The sequence below is a fragment of the Sturnus vulgaris genome, chromosome 6 (genome assembly GCF_052056855.1).
Source record: "Sturnus vulgaris isolate bStuVul1 chromosome 6, bStuVul1.hap1, whole genome shotgun sequence".
NCBI lineage: Eukaryota > Metazoa > Chordata > Aves > Passeriformes > Sturnidae > Sturnus > Sturnus vulgaris.
Window position 1 is genome coordinate 47,522,678 of NC_142248.1, and position 17,258 is coordinate 47,539,935.

Consider the following 17,258-nt stretch of genomic DNA (forward strand, 5'->3'; position numbering starts at 1 on the left):
ATTCCCTTCCCAGCTCCCTCAGGAATTCTCCATTCCCTTCCCTTCCCTGGACATGCTCCAGCCCCTCCATGTCCCTTGTAAAGCCAGGGGCCCAGGGCTGATCCCAGGACTGGAGGTGCCTCAGCAGTGCCAGCACAGGGGGACAGTCACTGCTCTGCTCCTGCTGCTGTTCCTGGACCCCCTTGGCACACCTGGGCTCACATTCAGCTGCTGTCACCATGTTTCTTCGAGCAGAGCAGCTCTTGAGCCACTTCTCCCCACACCTTTGCAGAAATACATCCCTGTACAGAAATAAATCCCTTTATTTATATATCCCATTGTGTCCCATTGTCCAATGTGTCCAGAGCCCACAGCTGGGGAAGGAGAAGGGTTGGGGTTCATTTTCCCCACTGCCCAGCCCTGAGACAACAAATACTGCACCACTGCCTGTGGGGGTACAAAAATACATGTTTTTCACAAAGAGCACTGCATCACTGTGTCCAGGATTGTCTTCCACTTTTCCATGTAAAGCCCAGTGCTGATGTGACCGTGTGGTTCTTCATGAGCAATCCAGGGACAGTCCTGGGCTGGAGCCTCTGAAGGGAAGCACAGATGGGCTGGAGCAGCTCCTCCATGGCCCTCATGACAGTGAGGGGAGCCATCCCCACCCTGCCCAGCACAGCTCTCCCAGCATGGCCCACTTCAGCCCCACACACTGGCCCACTTCAGCTCCACACACTGGCCCACTTCAGCCCTGCAGGCTGGCCCAGTACAGCCCAGTTCAGCTCCCCAAACTCTCCCAGTTCAGCTCCCCAGGCTCTCCCATCCCAGCCCAGTTCAGCTCCCCAGGCTCTCCCAGTCCAGCCCAGTTCAGCTCCCCAAACTCTCCCAGTTCAGCTCCCCAGGCTCTCCCAGTCCAGCCCAGTTCAGCTCCCCAAACTCTCCCAGTTCAGCTCCCCAGGCTCTCCCAGCCCAGCCCAGTTCAGCTCCCCAGGCTCTCCCAGTCCAGCCCAGTTCAGCTCCCCAGGCTCTCCCAGCCCAGCCCAGTTCAGCTCCCCAGGCTCTCCCAGTCCAGCCCAGTTCAGCTCCCCAGGCTCTCCCATTCCAGCCCAGGGCTGTCCCTGCCCACACTGTCCATGCTGTGCCCATGGAGCTTTACCTGCAGTCGTGGCCATTTTATGTTCCCGTCTCCAAAATCTCCTGCAGGTTCTTCCTGACGTGTGGGGGCTGGGCAGCAGCGTGGGCCAGCAGCCCAGGGCCCATCTGTGCCCACAGGGCCTGTGCCAAGCTGGCTGTGGGCACGGAGCTGCTGCTGGCCGAGCTGCCCAGCAGGTGCCACAGCACGGGCAGCACCTTCTGCTCCACAGCACAGGGCTTGCGTGGGTACAGCCCCTGCACCAGCTCTGCCAGGATAAAATATTCATTTCAGTTACAATTCCCATGGGATCCCCAGCTTTGAGAGGGGTACAGCCCCTGCACCAGCTCTGTCATGACAAAATATCCATTTCAGTCCCAGTTTAGATGGGATCCCCAGCTTTGAGACGGGTACAACTCTGGCACCAGCTCAGCTCTGTCAGGATAAAATATTCATTTCAGTTACAATTTTCATGGGATCCCTGCCTTTGAGAGAGGTACAGCTCCAGCATCAGCTCTGTCAGGATAAAATATTAATTTAAATTACAATTCTGATGGGATCCCCAGCTTTCAGAGGGGTACAGCTCCATCACCAGCTCTGCAATAAAATATTAATTTAAATTACAATTCTGATGGGATTCCCAGTTTTGAGCTCCAGCACCAGCTCTGCAAGCAGGGGTCAGAATAAAGTGTTCATTTAAATTACAATTTCACAATTCTGATGTGATGCCTGCCTGTGAGAGTGGTTTAAAAGCCCTTAAATCATCTCCTCAAACTGCTGCTGTACACAAGAGTTTGCTGTTGCAACATCATCAGCTCCCATTAAAAAAATACCAGATTTTCCCACAACCACTCCCTTTATCCTCTCCCAGGAGTTTACACAGGAGCACCAGTGCTGCTGATAATTACACTTTTCCATTAAGCTAAACAAACTAAAATAAATAAAAGGGATTTTAGGTTGGTTTTTTTTTCACTTAGGATTCTCTCTTTATTTCTCATAGTGTAAGGTCTGTAATTTCCAATTTCCCCTCCATCTCACAAATAAGCAGTAGATATTTAAGAAAAAATTAGCCTTAGACTGTAAATATAGAATGATGGAATATCCTGAGCTGGAAGGGACCCACAAGAACTCCTGGCTCTGCACATATATATAAAAAATGTATAAAAATAAATATCTATGTTTATAGGATTCAATATTTTCCCTACTTGGACAATTAAACCACAGAATCATTTTGGTTGGAGTAGATCCTCAAGCATGAATTTCATTAGCAAATGTTTCCCTCTCTGCCAGAACAGCCTCTTCTGACATAGAATACAAAGCACTGCACAAATCCCAGCAAGAGAGGGACTGTTTAAAGGCTGTTTAACACCCTCAGAAAACATAAATTTAGGGATATTTTAAGAACAGCCTGTCCATTGTGTTACTGAGTTCCATTTCACACAGAACTGCTCTGAGACTGAGCCAAGGAAATGTTTGGTTCAAGCATAATTCCCATAAAGACATTCCTTGTTCATTTAAAACATGGAAATTCAGCTTTTCTCAAGGAATTCCTGGCTGGGCTGGAATTCCCAGATTTGCTGTGGCTGCCCCTGGATCCCTGGCAGTGCCCAAGGCCAGGTTGGACATTGGGACAGTGGGAGGTGTCCCTGCCATGGCAGGGGTGGCACTGGGGGGGGATTTAAGGTCCCCAAACCAGTTTGGATTCCTGGCAAGAGCATGAGGGAATGAGCACTGGGAGGGGGAATACAAAATGTTAAAATTATTCTATGCTTAAGGTATTTATAAATGTTAATCCTTAAGATATTTAAATATATGAGGTATTTAAATGTAAATTAAATCTTTAATATATTTATAAATATTTATAAATTCCAGGTATTTATAGATAATTCATCTGACTGTATAATACAAATATTAATACCAATACTAATGCTTTGTTTTGTCAGCAATAGCTCCAATTTCCATTAAAGAGCTGAAATGTGACAACTGCTGCACAACCTCCTGAGACAGAAGGGAAGGTACAGAGCCACCTCCACCTTGCAATTAATTTCCCTAATTAAGAGAACCCAACCAACCAAACGAGCAAAGGAAAAGAGCATTTTACCAGCCAGCTTTTCTGTCAGGTCCTGCTTTGCTTTCCCACTCAGGAACTGGGCTTTTGTGCAGAATGGCTGCAGGAGCAGGGACGTGTCTAAAGGCAAAGAATAAAACATGTTAAATTCTTAAATGGGAAATTAAATTATCTGGAAATAAAACCAATATGGGAAAAGGTAAAGAAGAAAATTCTGTGGAAAAATAAGCAAAGCACTACTGAGCAATATCGAGGTAATTTGTGTGGTAAGAATAAACCCAATGATTTTTACACATTGTAACAGCTCTTGTAAAGAGTAACACTTCCAATTTACAACTCAATCACCACAATTAAAACTGTTTCAAATTAAGAGAGAGGGGAAATTGCTCACCCAAGTGCTGACACAGAGCCTGGATAACATTTGTAGCAGCTGCATAAATCCCTGGATTTTTGGAGTTGAGGTTGTTGTCCACTATGGCAGGAATTAACATGTTGATCACGGGTGATAAATTATCTTTGAGCAGTGGAATCATCTTGTGCAGGGCCTCCAAAGCCACCTGGTTCACTTTGCTGTTGGAGTCGTGCAAACGAGGCTTGAAAGCATCAAAGATCTGCCAAAAAAACAAAAAACAAAAACAAAAACAAAAACAAAACCAAAACAAAACAAAACAAAAAAAAAAACAGCACTCATGGAACTGGGAATCAATTCCTGAGGGACAAAACTCATCACCTGCTTTATTTTATTTTACACATTTATTTATTTATTTAATTTTATTTTACACTTTAATTGTCCACCTTGGCAAATGATGGCTCTGCTATCCCCAGGGCTTGGAAAAGGATTTTCTGTGAGGTCCCTTCTGACAGGACATGCAAATACCTGGGAATATTTTTTGAGCAAATCAAGCAACATTTGCTGTTTTAACCCCTTTGATCTGATCTGAACCCCTGCAGTGCAATGGACTCCAGAACTCTCCCTGTGGCTCAGATTTTCTGCCAGGCAGGATTTTTAGGGAGACATGGCTCTGTTCAGCACAGGGAATGTCAGAAAGGTTTCAAACCCCTCCACACTTTGGATACCAGGAGGTTCCACAGCAGAATTCCATCATTGCACACAAACATGGCACTGCTGGAGGACAAGCTTGGGTTTCCTTTCATTGTAATTATCTTTAATTTACAGCTGCTGGATGTTTCTTTCTCCTACAGAACCTCCTTTCCTTTTGGACAGGATCCTCATCCTGAGCTTCAACACAATAAATTTAGCATAATACTTTCCTCACCTTTTCCCACACAAAAACTTGTAACTCTGCTTCACAATTTTACAGTTCTTCATTAATCCTCTCTGTTTCTTATCACAGCTATTCCATATTTTGATATTTACCCAAGAGTGGCATGAAAAACAGCACAAGGATTCCAGAAATCATGGAATCACAGACTGGTTTGGATGGGATGTTAAAGCCCATCCCATTCCACCCCCTGCCATCATCAAGGACACTTTCCACCACCCCAGGGTGCTCCAAGCCTCACCCAGCCTGTCCTTGGACACTTCCAGGGATACAGGGGCAGCCACAGCTTCTCAGGGCTTCCAAAGCGTTCAAAATTACTTTTTGAACTCCTGTTCACAATTGCCCCGAGTGACAAACTCCACATTTTCCCTCCTGTTCCCTTCCTTTCCTCCCTTAGTGCCCTACACTGACCCCCCTGCTCCTCAATGCTCTCTGTCCTTAATTCAACAAGGAGCCAAGACTTCTGAGAAAACTCAGTGACCTCATGTTGGATCCCAGAAACTTCCTGAGGATTTTTGAGCTTTCTGTGGTGTCAGGCACTGCCCCCCTGCAGAACACTGCTTTGGAGCTGAGCCCTTGGACAAGGCTCCAAATGTGGGGGATGGAGTTAAAATCACGGGTGTGCAGTGAAATAGAAGTGTGTGATTGCACACGGGGAAGGGTTTGGGATTTGGGGTTTTATAATATAGGAATGGGGGTGGGACAAGATGGAGGATTTGGGGTGGTGTCTCTTTCTGGGCTCATCTTCCTTCTTCTCCAGGGTTTCAGGCAGCAGTTTCTGGTTGGTCACTCAGTGTCACACTGAGGGTCATGGGAATTTAATTATTGGGTTAAAAGTATCAATAATATCGGTGTTAATTCTCTGTTGCACTGTTTATCTTTAAGAGTCCTTGTAGCAGCTGGATCTGTCCCCATTTTGCTCACTTTTAGAAGTGCTGCTGAACTTTCTGTACTTTTTGATAAAATTTAATCAACAACCAAAGCCCGAACACGACAAAATCCATTTCCTTCGTGTGCTCTGAGTGAAGACAGAAGAGACTGAGACAAATCACTAATGAAGAAAACTCCCCCACCCACTGTTACACCCTGGCTCGAAATGTTTTAGTCCCAGAGTTACCCTGATGATGTTGCAGAGCAGCAGGGCTGGGCTGCTCTCGCTGTCGTGCTGCAGCTGCCGCACGCCACGGACGCGCTCCCGAAAATCCCTGGAGCTCAGAGCCCCCACCAGGTCCCTGACATAATCCTCACTCTCCTGGGCACTGCGAGGAGCTGCTCTCCTGGGGGCTTCCTGGGCCTCTGTGCTGTCCCTGGGTAAAGGGAAATGTTATTCCATCAGTTGGGATAAGAGGTTCATCTCGTGCATTCTCTTCCCATCTAAGTGAAGTAACAGAAAGTTTCATTTTAAACATGGTGAATGAAAAATAAATCAATGTTAGATGCCACAAACCTGGGGGTTTTTTGAGCTTTCTGTGCTTTCTGATCCCCTGCAGAACACTGCTTTGGAGCTGAGCCCTTGGACAAGGCTCCAAATGTGGGTGATGGAGTTAAAATCACGGGTGTGCAGTGAAATAGAAGTGTGTGATTGCACATGATGAAGACTTTCAAATTTGAGGTTTTTCTAATATAATAATAGGTATGGGACAAGATGGAGGATTTGGGGTGGTGTCTCTTTCTGGGCTCATCTTCCTTCTTCTCCATGGTTTCAGGCAGCAGTTTCTGGTTGGTCACTCAGTGTCACACTGAGGGTCATGGGAATTTAATTATTGGGTTAAAAGTATCAATAATATCGGTGTTAATTCTCTATTGGACTGTTCAGCTTTAAGAGACCTTGTAGCAGCTGGATCTTCCTCCATTTTTCCTCATTTCTAGCAGGTGGCTGGAAGTGCTGCTGAACTTTCTGTACTTTTAATAAAATTTAATAAACAACCAAGCCTGAACACAAAAAAATCCATTTCCTTCGTGTATTTTTTACTCCTAGCTCTGAGTAAAGACAAAAAAGACTAAAACCACTAAGTGATGCAAAACTCCCACTGCTGTTACCAACACCTAATAGTAATTGTTGTACTCAAAGTCTTACATCCATCCTGCTCCAAATGCAGCTGGTTTTGTGACCAGGAACAATTGGGAACTTCCCTTACATCAATGGGTCACAACCCCCCCAAAACTTTCTGTAGTTTAATTCTTTATTCCCAGAGTGCTTTAAAGACTGAGCCCAGAGCAGGTGTTACCTCAGCTACACTCCATGCTGAGGTGAAAACCCAACAGCTCTTCCTACAATATTTAGAAACAAATTTCCTGTGGCACCCACCTGATCTCCTTAGAGAGTCATGGAAAGAATTCTAAAACCTGTGGAATCACCTCCAGACCATCCAGGCAGTCATTACCTCACTCCTAATTCCTGAACACAAGGCCTGGATGGGGAATGGAATAAGCAATCCAAATGTATCAGTAAATGTAGAATCAGTTATAATTTTGAACTGTGGAGGGTGTGTTAAAGGAATCTGGTCCTGAAGAGACGCTGCAGTCTGGACTCTGAGTTCTTGGATTCAGTTTTTGGTTTGCTGTAAATTTAGTGGTGCTTCTTTTACAGTTCATTGAATCACAAACCATGGAATGGTTTGGGTTGGAGGGACCTTAAATCCCCCCCAGAGTCACCCCTGCCATGGCAGGGACACCTCCCACTGTCCCAATGTCCAACCTGGCCTTGGGCACTGCCAGGGATCCAGGGGCAGCCACAGCAAATCTGGGCACCCTGTGCCAGCCCTGCCCACCCTGCCAGGGATGAAAAGTGAAGTGTCCTGGGGTGATCCATGGTGGTTTTGTATTCCTGACCTATCTCAGGGACCCTGTGTGTGTGTGTGGTGCTGTCCTGGGTGTTTGTAAATCCTCCCACCCAGGCACTTTGGGGACTTCTCTGTGTGGTGTTGGCTTTGCAGTTGCTTGGTCTTTGCTCAGGCAGAAGTTTTTTTTCTTCCCTTTTTGGGTTCTCTTTTCATTTTTGGTGTTTCCCTCAGCTTGGAGGGACTGCAGTGAGCAGGTTTGAGCTGCCTTTAGGATGAATTCTGTGGGTGCCTGTCCACAGCTGAGGAATCCCAGCAGGAGCAGAGCAGCCCCACACCCCTGATAGCAATGGGTATTTCCAGCATTTTGGGTCTGATATCAAAGGGTATTTCCAGCATTTTGGGTCTGATATAAAAGGGCATTTCCAGCATTTTGGGTCTGATATAAAAGGGTATTTCCAGCATTTTCGGTCTCATATCAAAGGGTATTTCCAGCATTTTGGGTCTCTTCTTTTTCCTGGGGAGTTCATGAGATTTAACACTTTGCTATCTAGCAGTTATTTACATTTTTTCCTCCTGCCCGTTGGCATTCTGTTAATAAACTATTATTTTTTCACTTATATCTCCTCATATCTCATTCCTCACTGGCAGAAAGGGATTGATTGGGAGCAGGCAGCAGAGGGTGGGAGGTGACACTCTCTCCTCACTGATGGAACCAGTGGGAAATGGGAAGCAGCTCTATGGGGCCCTCATGGGGAGTCATGGAAGCTGCTCAAGGACAAGCTGGATCCAGGCAGGCTGCAGAGCTGGAAGCCTCCAGCTGGCTCTGGACACCCCTGAGCAAGAGAAGTGGCAACACCTCCCCCTGCACTGGTCTGTGAGAGTGGCTGAAAGATGGAAAAAGGGCAGCACAGAGGGAAACTGGTTCTGGCTGCTGGAGAATGGCAGGGAGAGAGTGAAAAGTCCCTCCTGTGCCTGGGAGCTGGGCTGGTGAGGAGCAGCACAACGATGGAGAGCTGCATCAGGCTGCAAGAGTGCAGTGCCATGGGAAAATCACAGCAGGGCTGGATCCTGCAGCTGCATCAGGCTGCAAGAGTGCAGTGCCATGGCTAAATCACAGCAGGGCTGGATCCTGCAGCTGCATCAGGCTGCAAGAGTGCAGTGCCATGGGTGGATCTGCACTGCAAACAAGGCACAGGTATTTGTATCCTGGTGGACCCATGGGGGCTCAGGTCACGGGGGAAGAGATGAGAGCAAGGAGTGGCCTCCACCATGGACACTATCCCAGGCCATCCATGACTGACCCATGGAATGTGAGCTCCATCAAGGCCAAGTGGGAGCCCTGGGGTCTCTATAACTGTGGGGAGCCCTGTGGTGCACGTGAGGGGATGGTAGGAAAGGATTAATCCTGCCTTGAGCAAAGACAAACCCATCCATGGGGGTTTGCTCAGGGGCCTGGCTGCTCCTGGTGGGGGATGCAGAAATGTGTTGTGTACCTTTGATTTGGGGTACATCATTCCTGTCATGGTTGAGTGCCTGGCTTGGAACCTCTGGCTGCTGAATGTCACTGCCACAGCACCATTTAACTACAAGGGCTGCTCCAGTCATGGCCCCAGGGACCTACCTGGGATATCCTGGGTGGGCAGGGAGCACTGAAATAACTGTACTTGTGTACACTGACATGTACAATGTATAGATATGTGTGTTTAAAGTTCAAATGTGCTCATTTGGGCATCAATCACATGATATGGAATAATGGGTGGAATGTCCTGGGGTAATCCAAAATGTCATTATGTTCACATCCACCTGAGCACAGAAATTGCTACTGTATCTCCAAGACCTAAAAAAGGTCAATATAAAACCTGTAAGAAGATAAAACAAAACTAAAAGTGGTCAGAGTATGATCTAAACCCTGCAGCATCCCCAGTCAGGGTCTAAGTCCTTGGTGTCTGCAGCTGTGTACAAGTGAATAATTTGTGCTGTGGCTCCAACCAGGAATGGTTTTTCCATGAGTCTGAACAGCAACATCTGGGATTGCCCAGAGCTGGCTGCCCTGGGTCCCTGGAAGTGTCCTGGATGGACATTGGCCTTGGAGCAGCCTGGGACAGTGGGAGGTGGCCCTGCCATGACAGGAGTGGCCCTGGGTGGGCTTTGAGGCCCCTTCCAACCCAAACCATCCCATGACTCTGTGGTTCCATGCTGTGAATTCCAGGTGTTTTGTGTACAGTTTGTATTTCATAGATGTTCAATTGACAAATAAACTTCAAAATGCACAAAGCCATTTTAGTATAACTGGTCACTGTGTTAAAGAGTTCCTCTGGAACAGGTCAGGAATGTTGAACTTTGCCAGCCCTGTGTGGCTGTTTCTGTGCTCCCTCCTTGGCCAGGTTCCTTACAGGATAAGCACTGGAGCTCATTACCTGTCTGGGATGATGGGAGCATCTCTGCAAGTAGAGGATGACCTCAAATGTCCAACAGTTCCAGTCTGGGAACGCCTTCCTTTGGCTGAGGGTGTGTCCAAGGGCATCTCCCCCAGGCCCTGCACAAAGGCACAGCAGGAATTCATGGAACAAGACAACAATTCAAGGGAATTGTGGCTGCAGTGCTGGAATTGTCCACACCCAACAGCCCCCAGGACACATCTACCTGGCCCAGGTGTTCCACAAGAGCTTTCCCACACACCTTTTCTCTTAGGATGCCAACAGTTTCCTTAATGTAAGGCAAATCCTTGGCTGGCACAAACTTCTCCAGTGTTTTATCCAAGTCAGGATGAGCCATCATGATGAAGAGCATCCTCCTCCCATAGTACCTGCAGGGACAGCACCAGGACATCAGGAACAGGGACTGGCTCAGTCACTGGGGCATTACAGGGGGGTGATTCCAAAATGGAAAGGTGCAGGGAGATTGTGTCCAGGGAAGGGAATGGAGATGGGAAGGGGCTGGAGAATCCCTGAGGGAGCTGGGAAGGGAGTGGAGAATTCCTGAGGGAGCTGGGAAGGGGCTCAGCCTGGAGAAAAGGAGGCTCAGGGGGGCCCTTGTGGCTCTGCACAACTCCCTGCCAGGAGGGGACAGCCGGGGGGATTTGGGATCTGCTCCCAGGGAACAGGGACAGGAGGAGAGGGAACGGCCTCAGGCTGGGCCAGGGGAGCTCAGGGTGGATTTTGGGGAATTTCCCCATGGAAAGGGTGGGCAGGGATTGGAAGTGCCCAGGGAGGGTTGGGGTTATTGAAGGTCTTTTCCAACCTCAGTGATTCCATGGCTCTAAGATTGCTGCTGACATCAGTAACCAGACCCCTTTCCATCCTCCCCCAGAGGATCACTTTAATTAACTGACCAAATTAATGAGAACAGCCTTCCAATTCTGCTGCCTTTAACCAGAGTGCTCCAGCCTTGTGATGGATCAGATCCAAGTGTGGATCCCAGAGCATTCCCTGTGTCCTGTGCTCCTCCATGTCCTGTGAGCCCCTGTCCTCCTGCAGCCAGGAGGGATCCAGGTGATTGCTGCCTCAGGCACTGTCCTAACAGTCCTGCAGTGCTGGGATAATGGCTGCACTCAAAGGGTTTTTGGAAGGGTGTAAGAGCCCAAAGGATGTGGACTCCAGACTGGCTCTTTAAATGCTGTTGATTGTATCTAGATGCTAATTGATTTATTATTTAAAATGCTGTTGATTGTATCCAGATGAAACAGCAATTGATTTATTATTTAAAATGCCGTTGATTTTATCTAGATGATACAGTAATTGATTTATTATTTAATATGCTGTTATTGTATCCAGAGGATTCAGCAATTCAGGGTTCTGGGTGACAGAGCCCAGCCCACACCTGTCACCTCAGCTGGGGGTTTGTCTGAAGTTCTGCTACAATGCATTCTAGACTTTCCTTTTAATAAATAACAACTAATCAATACTTTTACTATTACCTATAGCCTACCATAACTACTAACATTACCATATTCATGTTACTATGTTCCAATCACAAAAGGTCAGTATGTTACAGTTTAAAGTAGAAGTTGTTTTTTTAGTTTTTTTGCAGTGGAAATTTTTGAGATCTTATTTTCTACTTGCAACATTGGCTTTCTTGTTTGCCTGTGAAATCTTTTTTGCTTGGTAAAAACATCTTTTTTTTGAGGTGGGTTTATCCTTTGCTCTGAGTTATAAAACCTTTTCCAACACGCTTACAATTTGATTTCTAGTTATTCAGTAAGGCTGGCTCAGCAATTCTTTTCTTCTATATCAAAATTTGCTTTCGTTTTATTCCTTCCTCAGATTCTCCATGCAAAGATCTTTGTGTTACACACCCCCATCTGTGAGACCTTCCTGTCAAATCCAAATCCTTCTCCTTCCCAACACGAGGGACCTTCCATCCCATCCCCATCCACTCCTGCAGGGTCTCCTCCCAGCACCCCGGGGTGCTGTTTTCCCATGCCCAGGGGTGTCTCGGGGTGGTCCCGGGTGGGGCTGGGGGCGCTCACCGTGTCTGCTGGGAGCTGTCCTGTGCGAACCTGGCCATGGCCGGGAGCAGCCGCTCAGCCACGGGCCGGGCTCCGGCCACCACCCGCTCGGGACCCAGGAGCTCCACGATGTCCCCCAGGTGCTGCGCCGTGCATCTCCGCACTGCCGAGTGCAGGTGGCTGCGGGGGGGACACCAATGAGGGCCGGGCCCTGCAGGGGCAGCTCCCAGCACTCACACAACACACCGGACTGGAAAACCTCGAAACGAGGGCTGGGGGGGGGGCTCTAGGTGGCTTTTAAATGGTGGTTATTGTAACCAGAGGATGCAGAGATTTAATTATTATCAAAATGCTGTTTACTATATTCAGCTAACACAGCAATTTATTTATTTATTATTTAAAATGCTGTTTACTATATTCAGATGACACAGCAATTTATTTATTTATTATTTAAAATGCTGTTTATCGTATCTAGATGATACAGTAATTGATTGATTATTTAAAATGCTGTTTATTGTATCCAAATGATACAGTAATTGATTTATTTATTATTTTAAATGCTGTTTATTGTATCTAGATGATACAGTAATTGATTTATTTCTTGTTTAAAATGCTGTTTATTGTATCCAGAGGATTCAGCAATTCACGGGTCCTGGGTGACAGAGCCCAGCCCACACCTGTCACCTCAGCTGGGGGTTTGTCTGAAGCCACTCTAGTTCTGTTACAATGCATTCTATGCTTTTCTTTTAATAAATAACAACCAATCAATACCTTTACTATTACCTATAGCCTATCATAACTACAAAATTTCCATATTCATGTTATTATTTTCCAATCACAAAAGGTCAGTGTGTTACAGTTTAAGCTGGAAGTTGTTTTTTAGTTTTCTTGCAGTGTAAAATTTTGAGATCTTATTTTCTACTTGCAACATTGGCTTTCTTGTTTGCCTGTGAAATCTTTTTTGCTTGGTAAAAACATCTTTTGTTTGAGGTGGGTTTATCCTTTGCTCTGAGCTATAAAACCTTTTCCAACTCAATCACACTTTGATTTCTAGTTATTCAGTAAGGCTGGCTCAGCAATTCTTTTCTTCTATATCAAAATTTGCTTTCATTTCTGTTCCTTCTTCAGATTCTCCATCCAAAGATCTTTGTGTTACACACACACATCTGTGAGACATTCCTGTCAAATCCAAATCCTTCTCCTTCCCAACACCAAACCAAGCCTTGGAACCACGGGATCCTGAGTGCTTGGCCAGAGGGGACCTCCTGTTTGACACCTTCCACTACAATTATTCTTGCTGCATACAGGCAGGGAGGTTTTAAAATTTCAGTTCTAGTCTTCCTTCAAATAATTTTATTTTCCAAAGTATATGGCTGTTCTTTTAATGAGCTCTAAGAAAAACCAGTCCCTGTGCTCAGAGACACATCCTGGGCACTTGGTATCAAATTGACTAAAGCAGTGTTCAATCGACTCCTGAAGATCCTGCAGGAGTCTCATGATCCCTGCTTTGTGAAAAATAAACATTTTGCTGATGCAAAGGACAGAACAGCCAGAATCAGCTTCCAAACTCGTGCAGAAATGACCTTTTCATCTAAATCCTGCTGCCCCTGCTGATCCCACTTGTATTCAGAACAAAATCCTGCCAACTCTAACCTCTTCCTTTTTGTATTTGGATTCAGAATGCTACTCTGAGGACAATTTGTAACTTCAGCTGCACTTTCAAGGAGAAAACAAGAATTGTGAGGCTGAGAGACTTCACTCCATGAAGCAAACAAGCCCCTGCTCAGGGGAACAGCTGCAAAATATCTGTGTGCACACAGCACCTTAAACACAATGCACACAGGTAAGAAACAGGATTTTAAAATTCCTGCAGTGAAATCACTCTCAGCTCTATCCCTGGAATCAAGCTCTTGGATCATGAATGTGCTCACAGAACCCCAGACTGGTTTGGGTTGGGAAGGAACCCTTAAAACTCATCTTGTTCCAAGCCTGCCATGGGCAGGGACACCTCCCACTGGAATTATTTTTGTTGGTAAAGTCAAACCCAACTTTGGAGCTGGTGAAGAATCTACTCAGGGTTGCCAGCATTAAAATCATGATCATGGCAGGGTTGAAAGGAGCTGAGCAGAAAGCAGGTACATTTTAAGAGGTCTCATGAATTATGAGTGACAGCCTTTATTGAAGGATTATGTGGTGATGAATTTCAGCAACTCAGCCCAATTTAGAGAGAACATCCCTTGTGGAATTGCAGTTGTGTCAAACAATTCACTTCTTACTGAGACACAAATTTCTCCTTTGAAGGGTTAATTCCATATTCCAGGTCACAGCCTGTGGAGCTGGAGCTGCCCTGTGCTGACACAGCCAGGCCTAGAAAAGCTGCACCTTTAGGCCATGCCCTGATGTGTTACCCATTAAAAACATCCTGTACTCCATGGGTTAGGAAAGTCTGAGCTGTGACCAGATTAACCTGATACCTGATGCTGTATTCAGCCTCACAGCTCAATCCTGATGCCTTGAGAGAGCAGAAAACCCACACAAACTCACCAGCTGGAGGGGAAAATCCCTACAGAAAACCCCTCAGCAGGTGGCTTTGAATCTGCCAGGGATGGTGGGGAGGTGTCACAGGGACAATTCTGAGGCCAAGGAAGAACCCAAACAGGGCATTTCCCCTGAATGAAAGCTGGGGCAGTTAATGCCTGCTGCTCCCAAATTCACAAAATCACAGAATCAGCCAGGTTTGGGTTGGGAGGGACACAAATCCAGGGGCAGGGACACCTTCACTACCCCAGGCTGCTCCAAGCCCTGTCCATGTCCTGCCCTGGGGCAGCCATCCCAAGCCAGTTTGAATCCCAGTAAATCCTAAAGAATGGAAATCCCAAGGCTGATTTTTTGGCCTTTCAGTTTAAAGAGCAGGAAATTGCAGTAGAGCTGTGAGGAGACAGAATCCATGTATCCCACAATAATTAGGAAGGAGCTCAAATTAGGGATAATTTGTCACCCAAGTGTATAAACCCAACCTTATGCAGGGGACTCAGCAGCAGGACTGGGTGGTGGGTGATCAAAAACTTCAGTTTGCTTTTAATCTTTCAAAGAAAGGTTAAAGAAATTTAAGCAAACTTTAAAGGTTTTTTTTTTTTTAATCTTTCAAGAAAATTTGAGCTCTCTGTGAGTGCTGTCATGTAACAAAAAAAAAACCCCAAAACAACAAAACATCCATGTATCCCACAAGCTTCCCAGGAAACAAAAGAGAACATTTTGAATCAAAATTAACTCTGAGGATTGGAGCTGTGCAGGAAACCTGTGGAGAGATTTGGAATGGAGCACCTGAAATGTGTCATGAAGGGAAATGTGGCCTGGGAAATGTCACCAAGAGGTGGCAGGGAGCACAGGAAGCACCAGGAGCTGCACCCAGCTCAGATGTGAGCAGGGAATGAGGATGGAAAAGGAAAAGAGACTCAACAGGGCCAGGGGAAAAAGGGAATTAACTCCAGAAAAGAACAGCCACCAGCACTGAGAAGGAAATTAAAATGCAGACACAAAGGCTCAGCCTAGAGAGGAGGAGTCAAGCAAGATAGATGCAGCTAGAGAAAATTGTGTTATAAATCAGTTTTCTAAATAAAGAGGGGGGCTGAAAACTGGCCAAGGCACGAATTGACTGCAGAGCAAAGGAGGAAAAGAAAGAAAATGATGTCAGCTTTACCAGGCAAAGCAAAACAGCAGCTCCCCAAGAATACACAGGAACAGCAAATAAAATCATTGCAGTGGTGCAAAACAGCCAGAAAATACACCAAGCTCCCAGATTAACAGCCAACCTCTAACACAAGGCACAGGAAGGAACAGAGGGGCTTTAATTCAATTTATGCCAACAAACATTGCCCTGGGGAGAGGTTTAGCACAGCTGATTTACTGGACTTTCAAATTTCTGTCTACTGTACTAGGATTTGATGTTAAAAAAAACCCTCTATTTGATAAATTGCCTCTATTCACAATATTCTTGATAAAGTCTTTATAGCAATTACCTTTGCCCTCCATTTATAAGAGAACAAAGTGCACGTGCTGGAGTCACATTATTAACCATGGCCTTCAGTGCCTTGTCTACCTCTTCCCTTATAAAAGTGTTGGATTCCCCAGCTTTGTGCAAAAGGACTTTTACTGCATTATCTAGTTCTTGATCCATGCTCTTTTTCAGGTGGGTGAACAAATCCCCTAAACAGACCACAGCAGCTCGAGAAACACCTGAGCGTAAATTCTTGACCTGCACACAGGAAAAACCCAAAAAACAATGAATAATGTTTATCAGAGAGACTTGAAAAAGAAATATATTCATGTTTGCCCTTTGTCATTTTTAAGTAACATTACAAGCAACGGAGAAAACACATTTCTAACTTGATTGACAACGGGTGAGAATTAAAAGATATCATTATTAAATTAAAAATCGATATTTGCTCAGCTTCTCAGTCTCAAATCATCCTTGAGACTGCCCAGTTGAGAAAAACTCACCAGAGGTGAGCATCAATCACTTGAGAGAGCTCTAAAAATACAAAATATACACACAGAGAGCCAGTGGAATATTGTGATAGGAAAAATGGAACCTCTTGAGCCACAGCCAGAGTTGTTTCATGGAGTTTTGCAGTCAGAACAGGGGCGTGGTAAGCAGACAAACACCTGATAAAATTCAGACCTTCGATTTTCTTCTCCCTGTGTGAAAGAAATAATATTTCCATTCGTCTCACCCAATTCCATCCACCTGCAAAGTTGCATTCAAATAATCAAATGTGGAATTCCAAAGAATCAAACAGTCAACAAATTAAATGGGAAAAGAAAGAAATGAGAAATAATCCCAGAAGGTTTGGGTTCAAAAGGATCTTAAATCCCATCTTTAATGTTACAGCTCCTTTTTATAGAGATTTCTAAGACTTTCATTGCTTCAGAACTTTCTTGCCATTCAATTCATTGCTTAGTAAATGGCATTTTACCTGTCTATCAAATTATCTATCATTTTTTTTTTCTGTTTTTGAACAGTTCATATATTTTTTTTTCTTGGATTCTCATAGGAATTGGCATTTTCCATATCTATCAAATTTTTTTATTTTTGAACAGTTTACATGATTTTTTCTTGGATTCTCATGGGAAATGGCAATTTACCTATGTATCAGATTATCTATTACTTGTCTGTCAAATTTTTTCTGTTTTTGGATAGTTTACCTATTTTTTTCTTGGATTCTCATAGGAAATGGCATTTTACCTATGTATCAAATTATCTGTTACCTGTCTATCAATTTTTTTCTATTTTTGGACAGTTTACATATTTTTTTTCTTGGATTCTCATAGGAATTAGCATTTTCCATATCTATCAAATTTTTTTATTTTTGGACAGTTTACATAATTTTTTCTTGGATTCTCATAGGGAATGGCATTTTACCTGCCTATCAAATTATCAATTACCTGTCTGTTAGTTCTTTCTATTTTTGGATAGTTCACATATTTTTTTCTTGGATTCTCATGGGAAATGGCAATTTACATGTCTATTAAATTTTTCAATTTTTGGATAATTTATATGATT

At 45.0% G+C, this 17,258-nt stretch overlaps 1 protein-coding gene across 3 annotated transcripts in view; it reads right to left on the reverse strand.

The window, feature by feature from the left end:
• Positions 1–284: 284 nt before the first annotated feature.
• The window catches only part of TOGARAM1 (TOG array regulator of axonemal microtubules 1), a 36,204-nt gene continuing 19,230 nt past the window's right edge, over positions 285–17,258 (reverse strand). The window contains exons 13-22 of one of the 3 annotated variants that reach the window (XM_088166471.1): positions 16,288–16,393; positions 15,715–15,950; positions 11,717–11,875; positions 9,928–10,054; positions 9,666–9,784; positions 5,583–5,772; positions 3,574–3,793; positions 3,216–3,302; positions 1,139–1,382; positions 285–575 (exon numbers count right to left, since the gene is read on the reverse strand). In XM_088166471.1, coding sequence (XP_088022597.1) covers positions 1,156–1,382; positions 3,216–3,302; positions 3,574–3,793; positions 5,583–5,772; positions 9,666–9,784; positions 9,928–10,054; positions 11,717–11,875; positions 15,715–15,950; positions 16,288–16,393 — 1,471 coding nt within the window. In that variant the 3' untranslated portion in view covers positions 285–575; positions 1,139–1,155. The other 2 variants (XM_088166472.1, XM_088166474.1) reach the window with 2 other exon arrangements.